This window comes from Diabrotica undecimpunctata, chromosome 4 (genome assembly GCF_040954645.1).
Source record: "Diabrotica undecimpunctata isolate CICGRU chromosome 4, icDiaUnde3, whole genome shotgun sequence".
NCBI classification, from domain to species: Eukaryota; Metazoa; Arthropoda; class Insecta; order Coleoptera; family Chrysomelidae; genus Diabrotica; species Diabrotica undecimpunctata.
In genome coordinates, this window is record NC_092806.1 from 69466227 (window position 1) to 69478267 (window position 12041).

The window sequence follows — 12041 nt, forward strand, 5'->3', positions numbered from 1 at the left end:
TCACTTGAACCAGATGCTAAAAACTGTGAAAACATTCTCAAATGACATCAGTATGCACTTTGGATTGAACAAGTGCTGTGTTCTAAATAAAATCAGAGAAAAGGTTCAGCCCGGAGGTTTCGATATGCAAGATGGTCAAAACATCGAGGCAATGGGTGAAAATAATATGTATAAACATCTCGGAATAAAGCTAGCGAGGAAAATTGACCATAAACAAATGAAAACCGAACTTCTAAGTTTATGCGAAGAGTAAGACAGCTTAATAAGCCATACATTAATAGTAAAAGCTGTTCAAGGCATTAAATAAGTACGCCCTTCTACGCTTAGCTACTAATTTGATATTATAAAGTGGTCAAAAACAGATATAGAAAGTTTTCAGCGGAAAGTAAGAACACTTCTCACAAAGGTTCAAAATACCATCCACGCACTACAGTAGAAAGAACATTACAGCGATATTAAAGGGGAAGAAGACTTATGGACATAGATAAGCAACTGGATAAATAGGTTGCTAATTTAAGAACCTATTTTCAGGCGCAGGCTAAGACGTCTACTTTACATTGAGCAATTTACGCAGTAGATGATATAACGCCGCTTAAACTGAGGGAATAAGAAATGCGCATAAACCACCTGACTAAGCAAGAAAAAATGTGCACCTGGATGAGTAAACCTCTGCTTGGGAGACATCTTAATGGAAAGTACCTAAGCAGTACGTATTATTCTATCTGGTATTCCGAAAAAACCTCCCAGAGAACATCAAAACAGCTGGGTTTTAATGAACATCTCTATAAGACCATGCAGAAAGCTGTACTCCTCACGACGTCTAGACGTGTACGAAAATTTTTGGGAGATACCCCAGCATGTCAAGTCACCTAGGGCTTGATAACGTGGAAAGAGTCTCACCAGAGCTCAATCCTTTTGATACCGTAAGTATCTGGAATGAGTAAATTTCCCCTTAGAGGGAGTGTCAGCCGTAATAATTAGCACCAAAGTCCTAAATATATTATTTGTTTTTGCAATTACATATTAATAACGTGTTTTTTATGTTTTTTAATTTAAATTATTTTCTAGTGCAATATATTTAGAAATGCGGCATATTAGCTAAATGAAATTAATGTAAACTTACCCAACAAATCATGAAAGCAACGAGCAACATGGAATTTATTAAGAGGTTTTTCACTTAAGTCTTCAATAGTTGGAAAACCTTCGTCAAAATTAAATTTTGTAACAAGGTCCACAATTCTTTGTTGACTAAAAAATAAAATACATCACTGGTTTGAAGTATTTAAAGTATATCGTTTATTATTTTTCCAGTTAAACAATACTAATCGCACATACTCAAAACAAAGATGAAATATAGTAAGAAAGAGTGCTAATGAAAGATAATAATGTTTATTATCTTGAAATCAATATTAAATTATTGCTTTTTTAATAAATATACACTTTCTTTACATAATAAGAGCAGTTTATTTATATTATAAGTATATTATTTCTAAGCTATTACTTAATATATTTTGCCAATAACGACTTCTTTAGGGCTTTAGTTATATGAGCGATAATGTCGTCGCGTTAGCAGCACTGCGCTAGCGTTGGCCCAACCGGACATTGTCGTTCGTATAATTGTTCAGTTATACCGACGTTAACGCGGCGCTGCTAACGCGACGACATTAGCGTTTGTATATCTGAGCCCTTAAAGTCGTAAGTTTTCAACTTTGTTACTTTGTATATCGGCATTTGTCAATTTTTAAAATTTTTATGCTTCAAACGCCATTTAGTTCTTCAATTATTCATTAATTCATTAGAAATGATAACTATGGTTTTTCTACTTACCGTTTCTTGTAATCAGCAGTCGTTTGGGGAGATAATTTTAACGATTTGAACGGCGAAGAAGGAAGCACTTCTCTTTCTTCAAGGATAGGAGTCAAAAACTCAGATCTTTGACTTGGAATAACTTCGGGTAACTCAATTTCCATAGCGCTAAAAAATATTATCACATCATATACAAGTATGAGGGTCATAGAGTTCATGAGTTCCAGGTTGACGACGTAAAGTAATAGAAACAAATAAGAAAACAATAGTGTCACTGAATACATAGAAAACAAAGTTAATGGAAATTATAAAGAAATAAATTAAGTATATCAACCTACTCAACTACAAAAAGTTTGAACAAGAACTAGTAACGCAATAAAAAAAAAGAATAAGCATAAAACAAATGTAAATGCAGTGTAGTCGAAACCTCTTAGACAAGGAAAGAAAGAGGACATGTAACTCTCAATTAATAAACCTTCGAAAAGTGAAGCCAGTTTCGATGTGACCGCCATGCTTTGGTGCCTGTACGTTGCCAATTACTACCTCTCGCGGGGTTACCAGGTCTACTGATTTTTCAGTAGATCTACTGGTTTCAACTTCAACTTATTGATTTACTGAAACACTATATTGATTTACTAAAAAATATGTAATCATAAAATCATATTCAGAAAGTGATCCATTTATGTCAGTGTTCAATTATAAATTTTGAAAAAATCTATTCATTGATATAAATCCATTATTCTCAATCTGCTGAAGAAATAAAATATGGCCTGGCAACCTTTATGGTGTTGATTTGGCTTCAGGCAATCTCATACGATTACGCGTCCGCTCTCTTTCCTTGTCTAAGCGAAACCTAAAGTAAAATTGGGCAATATGTTTTTTTATACTGAGACACAGATATCTGAAAACGCCATAATCATTTATACAGTAAATCAGAGCAGAGTAAAGCAAAGGTTGCGTGGGTTGAGCCTGGGAAAATGTTCTATCTCGTGAGCATTGTAAGCCACGCCCCTCCTTATGCGTAGTAGCTACTATAATATTGTAATTTGGGACTAAAAATGGCGACCGTATTATTCTATTTTCGTTGATTTCTTTAATTTTTGTAGATTAAAAATGGCGCTACCTATGAAATGCCCCGTCACTTCTTACAACAGTCAAATCGTCACCTTTTCTTTTGTAATGTCTTTTGTCATTTTGCGTTCATCAAATCGTTTTTACGTGTCGTTATCTTCTTCTTTATTGTCTGTTGTCCGTCACTTCTTAGTGGTCTTCTTTTAGTCTGCCAATTTTTCTTAGTGTCTGCCATCTGCCACTGTTTAGTCGTCCGTGTCAATTATTTATTCTTATTACTACATTATTCAAAAAGTCCATATCTCGTCTGCTGGCGTACGCTAGCCATCAGGATACAAAGTGGGTAATTTTGCGATATCGGCCGTTATCAGCTCTGAATGCAAGAAGAAGTGCTAAATTTCAAATATACATTTTACGTCTAAAATTTCATCTTCGGTAAGATTAGTCGCGGTATTTGTAAAAGATGAGACAGGACAACTGCTTACGGATAATGAGAGATAAGTCATCAATAGATAGAATACTTCAAACATCTATTAAAAACCGAGATGCAAACAATGACATGTAAACGAAAATACTACCAGTGAATTAAACGAAGCAAATACAGCAAAGTTGTCTTCAAAAAATCATAAAGATTCTGATCTCGACGGCATTCAGGCGGAATTACATCAAAAACGTGTAGACAAATTACAAATTTATAAATATATCGTCTCACAAAAGAGGTCTGGCGTAGAGAGAAAATACCGAACCAGTGGCATGAAAGCCATATAGTACTTATCTACAGAAGGGAAGATTAATACACATGTGGAATTTTATATAAATTTCTTTAGTTAATATAACATATAAAAAATAATCTCCATAATAACTACTAAAAATATTAATTTCCTACGCAGAAAATAAAATAGGCGATTGCCAGTGTTGTTTTAGACCTGGAAAATTAATCATAGACCAGGTCTTTATCCTACGCCAGATTAAAAAACTGGGAATACAACCGAGAAGCACATCAAATATTTATAGATTTTAAACAAGCTTACGATTCTGTCAGCAGTAATGTATTGTGGAAAGCTATGGTACAAATAAGAGTCTCTAGAAGCTGGCACGATTAGCACAGGTGCACGGTAGAACTCATCATCATGGATCAGGATTGGACCTTATCACAAGAATTTCTTAATGACATTGGGCTTGAGTAAATGATCTTGGTTAATTTTAACTTCATCTTGGAGGATTTAGTAAGATTTGATTAAATAATTTGAATAAAAAATAATTACATACTACTGGCTGTTGCTGACGATGTGGATACAATTGCACAATCCACCAGAGCCACAAAAGAAGCCTTCACCCGATCTGAACAGAACAACGAATAGATCAACGTTTTAAGGTCAACGCGGATTAGACCAAGGCCATGATGGTTACAAAGAACCCAAGAAGAAGAGTTAGGCAAAATGTATTTAAAAATGAATACAACTTCAAAGCCGTTAAAGAACTCAAATACCTGGGAGGGATCACATCACCCGAAAACAGCTAGAAAAATAACATGGAAACTAGAGTCATTTCAAAAAATAAATTATATTATTTCCTAACAAAAATCAAGAATACTCTCAAAAGCAGCAAAAATAAAAGAATATACAACCATAATTCGCCTCAAAATAACGTACTGAAGCGAGACATGGAAGCTGAACCACTGATACTGACTATCTTTGGGGATTATAGGAACGGGACAACAGGGAATAGAAAAGAAGACATAATCAGGAACTTCAGATACTCTACGGAGATGAAAACATAGTACGCTACATTAAGGCAATCCGATTAGAAGGGGCGGAACATGCATTAAGATCAAATGATAAAAGACTCCTCGATACAACATTTTCGGAAAGACCCCATGGCAGAAGGCCAGTTGGTGGCCTATAAATGTTCAATTAAGTGAACATAATTGCCTAGTATATGAATATAATCAGCACACATATCACTAAACAATAATTTGAAATCACTTTTATGTAGTTATGTTCATTTGTGTCTAATAGTTCAGTATGAAAGTGGAATTGACATTTGCATTACGAACTTCTTGCTCAGTAACAAGGAAAGAAAAAAACAGACAAACTACTAAATAGAAAGAAAACAATGCTGTAACAGTACCACTAGTAATATATAGGTAGGCGTAAAAAATATCTATGTACGACTTAAAAATAAAATTAGTAAAATTGAAAATAGAAGTATTAGAAAAAGTGAGTAAAACAATGAGTAAAATAATCCAATACGAAATTAGGAGAACCATTAACTAAAAAAACAACCAATAACTAAGACATTGAAAGATAAGCTGATTATTAGCATGGTACCTAACGTAATAAATTGGGGTTAAATCGGGTTGGTAAAACAATACTGCAAAGTTACATTTTTTAAGTTAAATAAACGTACCTACCCTATTATTCTGGTTAATATTATTAATAAATTTATACCATACCTGGGAGCCTCCTGTGTTTTATCGCTAGGACGTGATTCATCGGGTATTAATTGTTTTCTATAACAATAAAAAATGCTTATGAGTAATTGTATTAAAATTATTATTTAACCTAAAATTCGTAAATAATTCTGCAAGCCCAACAAAACAACGATGTATACAAAATGACTTCGAGCAGGACATTTATGTGAACATGCTGTACAAAATTATCGAAAATAAGCAGTTTATAACATATTATAGCGTGTTAAAAATTGGTTTTCGTACGGATATGCTTCTCGAAGATTACACAAAATATAAGGCCATAATTTAATCATTCTACTGCAGATGGGCAGGATAATTTCACGATTGGGTTTCTAAAAAGAAGAATAGAAAAAAGATCTAAGGTAAAGACAACGCAATACTACGATAAACAACAAACATCCCTTTATACGTGGCAAGAAGATTCGTAAAGTATTGTAAGTATCTCTGCAGCAGCGGTCGATCCACACCTATCCCTGAGACATAAAATTAGGTCCAATACTGACACTATCTCACTGTTGGACTTTGACAATAATTATGAATAGGTATTTTATTGATTTGCGTTTCAGATCAAATATGGAACCAAAAAAAAATAGGCAAATAAGCACACTGAATCTTGTGCTGAATGGTGGAAGTATCAGTAAAGTTGCTGCTACAAAATGTATTGTTTTTCAAACTTTGGCAAGATACACAAAGAAAGCTAAATAAGTTGATAATCTTAGAAATATTCATATGTCACCTAACTACTCCGTAAACAAGGTTTTTACAACAAAAGCGGAAGATTCCCTAGAAAAATATATAATAGATGGTTCCTGAATGTTTTATGGGTTGTCTGTGACCGATTATCTTAAACTTACGAAATGGCTGTTCACAATAAAAAGAAATTACCCGAAAAATGGCACAACCAAGAGAAGGCAGGATTCAAATGATTTCGGGGATTTCGCAACTGGCATAAACAATTCTAATTAAGAACATCAGGAGGCTGTAGCTTGTCTATCGCTACCTCTCTTAATAGACATATTGGAGATTTTTCTTTGTAAATCTACAGTCCATTTATTCAAGAACTTCGGCATTTGCCAACAAACGAAAAATATTAAATCTAGCCGAAAGACTATGACACTACAGAAACCACAAAAAGTTGTTGCTGTTAAGGGAGTTAAGCAGGTTGTAATACTGGCCTGCAGTGCTACAGACCAGTATTCTCCTCCAGCAATGATGTTTCCCAAAACCCATTTTAAGGAACATATGCCCCACCTGGTAACTTGGACCTTGCTGCACCTAGTGGATGGATGAATGCAGATTTACTTTGTGAATTAATGGCGCATTTTATTAAATATTCGAATAGCTCCAAAGAAAACCGGACCCTTTTATTGTAGGATAACTACAAAAGTCATCTTAACATTGCTGTTCTTAACCTAGCAAAAGAGAATGGGGTAAAAATTTTAACGATTCCACCATATTCTTTGAATACATTAGAATCCATTGATGTAGGGGTTTATAAGGCATTTTCGACAGCATATACTGCTTCGGTGGATAGCTGGATGCTGCGTCACCCACGTAAACCGCTATCCATATATAAAGTGGCAGTCTGCGTTGGCATATCTCATGAAAATGCACTTACATCAAGTGATATAATAAAGGCATTCAGGAAGTGTAGAATTTATTCATATGATGTAAGTGTATTTAGCGATATAGATTTCTTACCAAGTGCTGCAAATAATAAATTGTTTCTTATAAATTCTTGGTTGTGTTGAGTTAAATTCTTCTAACTCAACACAACCAAGAAGTAATGACAATCTTAGCACAGCAAATGACGAAAACTCCAATATAACACAATCAGGAAACGGAAACCAAAATATATGCCAAGTAAAAAATATGCGCCTTTAAAAGTTCTGAAGACTTTCGAGGATTTCCAAAAGAAGAACCACGGAAAGCCAAAAATATAAAAGAAAGGAAAAGAGTATAATTGCTACAGACACTACAGAGAAATAGCCAATAGAAGAAAGGTATAAGGCAAATGCAAAAAGGACAAGGGGAGATCTAAGATACAGGAAGTACAAAAAATTGAGAAGAAAGTATTTGCTGAAACCTCCGAAGAAGTACCACTACTAGATTCATCATCAGGGGATGAGTCGTTTATTAAAATGAAACCAAGTGTTTTTTTGAATTGGCATAGGAACCCGACTGAAGGAGATTTTGTCTTAGTAGAATTCACTGGTAAAAAGGAGAAAAGAAAGATTTATTTCGTTGAAAAAGTCTAAAAAAACGAATTAAATATCGAATGTGAAGTTACATTTTTAAAACATCAAAAACAGGGCTCGAACAAATTTATATTCCCCGAAATACCTGACTAAGCTGTTGTTTCTATAAAAGATATTAAATTTATGATGCTCCCTTCAATTCTCTGTGGACACACTAGAACAATAGTTCAACAACAGAACAGAAGTTATAGGTTCAATATGCCTAAAAACTAGTCGCTTTTAAAACATAGAAAAAAAGTAATGCCAGTTCCAAAAAATAACGTCTCACTGTTGGTAACACGCCTATAAAAGTCGATTACCAGAGTAATATGTATATATGTATGTACATTACATCCGTATCAAACATAAAGGCATACCGAGCGATTAGAAGTATTCACTTTAATACAAGATAAAGTTAACGAATTAAAACAAACAAACAGTTTCTCTTCGACGGGGAACTATTGGTACCCCGGGCCTCGGAACCCAAGGTGCTTAGCGTGTAAAAAAAAGTAAATAGAAGTGAATATAACCACGGTTTAGTGACCTTAATCCAAAGGAAAATATGTAGCAGTTTGTAAGGAAAATAAAATTATTGTTTTTACTATTTTCATTACAATTTCATCATTTCTCAATTTTTGAACCTTGGACTTCTACAAATATTTCAAAATCAAAATTAGATAGATAGACAAATCGTAGATGACTACAGTCATCCACGAGATGTTTTAAAAAAGTTTTAAAAAAATAAAATAATGTTTGTTAAGCAACATTTAATTTTTATGTATAGATTAAATTACCTGTAACTGTAAAGGTGAAGTTTTATACAAATTTTTGAATTTACAATTAAAAATAAGGGCCATTCGTCGAGATAAAAATATCCAATTAATTTCATTGGAATCGATTCATTGGTTTCGGATACGAGATTTATATATGTACATATATATATATATATATATATATATATATATATATATATATATATATATATATATATATATATATATATATATTAAAAATGATTATTTCGACCAAAAAATAATTTATAAATACGTAGGCATTATCAAGTAAAGTTGTCTCTAATAAAAATCTTTGTTTTTTCTAAGAAACTCAATATTTCGCTATTTATTTGACAGGTTCATCAGGAGTACACTGTAAAACAATTTGAACATTACAAAAAATGGCGTACAAATACATTTAAAAACACTCACAGAAATTAAAAGATTTCACAAATAAAAACTGACATTGAAGTATGTAAAATATTGAATGTCAAGATTAAATTGTCTTAAACACGTTCGTTACAGCAATATGATAAAAAAATTACAATTACTTCAAATGTAAGAATAAAAATAACAATAAAAGAAACGTTAGAAGAATATTCCTTTGATGAATTATTAAGGTTAGTTGTTATTAAGGTGAATGTTGGCTATTTTAAATATTTATAAATTTTGTTCAATATATTACAATATATTATGTTACTTAACTGTCAAAGTGTTCAGTATCCGTTTTATAATTTTAAGTGTTTTTATTTTTGTTAACGTGATACATCTGAAGAAATAATCTACTTTTGTAGTTATCAGTCTGTGGCAAAATGTGAGCTTTGTTATAGTCTAGCATATAACCGGTGTTTTCATAGTGCTCAACTACTGCGCAAGTATTTTTTCCCAAGCGGCAATCACTTTTATCTTGTGTGAAGCGTTGTTTTAGCCATTGTGATGTTTGGCAAATGTAGCTATTTTGACATCATAGACCCGGTATTTCATAAAAAACATTACTTTTACATAAGCTTGGTACTGGTTCTTGGATTTTTGAAAATAGTTGTTTGCTGTTCATGGTATTATATGGACCCTGTTCTGCAACAATGGTGTAACCCACAATTTGTTTACAAATGTGATATACATGCCAACAAGTTTATTACGACTGGTTTAGCTATACTAATATTAGGAATATTTTTAAATATGAATACGAAAGAATGAGTTTAACCATTAATAAAGGGGAATTTTTTGATATTTGATTGATTTGTTGAATCATGGACGGGGCCGTCATAGAAATTACTGCTGTAAATCAGTTTTTTTTTTTAAATTTGTTTAGGATATCCGTTGTTACGAAAAATTTTGTATATGTCCAGATTTTTTTGTAAAAAGTTGTCATCAACAATGGACATTATCCTGTTTTTCATACCTAGTACGGTATTATATTTTTGACGGGTGGTATGATTCGAATAGTGATTATATACCTGCCTGATGCTGTCGGCTTTTGGTACGAATCCAATTTCAAAAAATTGTCATTTGTTCTTATTACCCTTGTGTCTAAAAATGGTATACTAAAATCTGACTCAGTTTCAATTATAAACTGAAGATGTTTATTAAATGAATTAAAAATGTTTAGTGTGGTATTGATGTGATACGATGGAACTGCACATATGATGTCATCGAGATATTTATATATAAACGGTAATTCAAAAGGTAATTGCGTCATCACATTATCTAAGAGATGATCAGTTACAATAGTAATACATTATATATATATATATATATATATATATATATATATATATATATATATTATACACTCATGGACAAAAATATCGAATATTTTGGAATTTTCCAATTTTTTTTGTAGTCACTATTATTTCAAAATAATTTTAGATTACTGATAATACTCATATAGTAGGCTGATGTACTCAACTGGTTTGAGATACTTTGATGTTTATTTTGACGTTTATTCAGTGGTTAGTGTCATTCGTACATTTCATCATAAAAAAAAACCTTCTTCACGTAAAGGAAAAATCATACTAATTCGGTTATTTTTAGTTTAATTTATTAAGTTTAATTAAATATTGTCTTGATTTAACTAAGTTTAAAACAAGTATCGCATCAATTCGACACTGCGATGAAGCCCAAGTAGCACATATTTTAATTTTGTACGAGGAAGGATATGCACAAAAAGGTCTCGCACGACGTCTCAGCAGAACTGAATCTATAGTTTCGAATACTCTAAAAAGGTACCGCGAAGCGCGAAACAGGAAATTTTGTACGAAGGCCTGGTCAAGGACGCCCAAGGTGCACAACCGCAATTCATGACCGTTTTTTGGTTCTTAATTCTACACGAAATCGTTCATTGACATCGATGCACCTCAGAAATGAGCTATTAAATGTTAGACAAGTTAATGTGAGTTCACAAACTGTTAGGCGAAGATCAAAAGAAGCAAACTTATAGCCCAGACGGCCCGCCAAAGTTCCACGTCTCCTTCAAAATCATAAAGCTCGTCGTTTGGAATTTGCAAGAACACATATTTAGTGGAATATCGACAACTGGAAAAACATTATTTTCATAGTTTTGGAGTTGATGGCAGAATTCTTTGGGAAGGTATTAGTTGGGAGGTACGTACCGCACTTGTGAAAGTTATTGGACGGATGACTGGTGATTCTTACGTTTAAAACATCCTGCAAGATCATATTTTGTCATATGTTGGTTACATTGGATATGAAAGATTCACGTTAATGCACGATAATGCTCGAGTAATTATCTTGATGAGTTTCAAATTCAAAGATTGGATTGGCCACCGTTTAGTCCGGATTTAAATCCAATAGAGCACATGTGGGATCACCTAAATACGCAGCATACGACAAAGAAATCCCGTTCCAAATACGATAGAGCAGCTTCGGCTTGCTGCACAGGATGAATGGAATGCAATTTCCCAAGGATATGTCCAAAATTTACTTGCAAGCATGCTGAGAAAAATGCAAGCAGTAATAAGAGCTAGAGGGGGAAATACTTGTTACTGATCATGCACTTCTTTCAGTTAAAACGACTTGTTTAAGCAATTTAAATTATCATTTAAGTTTAGAGTAAAATAACCTTAATTTTAACCTAACCTAATATTAAACATTTATTTTTTTCGCAATTTTCTCTGCATAAAAACTTAAAATTGTTCATTAAACATTGTTAAAATAAACTGTATTTTAAAATAAACGACTTGATTGACCAGAATATCTTTTGAAAAAACAAAAATTAGAAAATTCCAAAATATTCGATATTTTTGTCCATGAGTATATATATATATATATATATATATATATATATATATATATATACGGTTCAAGAAACTCAAAACTATTATATATATATATATATATATATATATATATATATATATATATATATATATATATATATATATATATGATGATGATGATGATGATGATGATGATGATGATGATGATGATGATGACATACTACAATCTTGTTAAAGACCTTGGTTTTGTGCGTCTGACTATTTTATTCGTGATATTTAATTTCCATCTCTCGCTGACATAATATACTGACATTATTTATAAAATATGATAGTACTGACCTTGCTTTCTTTCTTGGAGAAGCATCAATCATCATGAGTTCTTCAGAAGGGCCTCTAAAAAAGAATAATTAATTTTGTTAAATATTAATATTTAAATTTATAT

At 32.4% G+C, this 12041-nt stretch overlaps 1 protein-coding gene across 1 annotated transcript in view; it reads right to left on the bottom strand.

The window, feature by feature from the left end:
- LOC140438705 (uncharacterized) overlaps positions 1 to 12041 on the bottom strand; it is a 69839-nt gene that overhangs the window by 5927 nt on the left and 51871 nt on the right. Inside the window, exons 15-18 of the mRNA XM_072528349.1 lie at positions 11939 to 11992; positions 5333 to 5389; positions 1828 to 1974; positions 1124 to 1248 (exon numbers count right to left, since the gene is read on the bottom strand). Of these exons, the coding sequence (XP_072384450.1) occupies positions 1124 to 1248; positions 1828 to 1974; positions 5333 to 5389; positions 11939 to 11992 (383 nt within the window). The remainder of the gene's footprint in view (positions 1 to 1123; positions 1249 to 1827; positions 1975 to 5332; positions 5390 to 11938; positions 11993 to 12041) is intronic.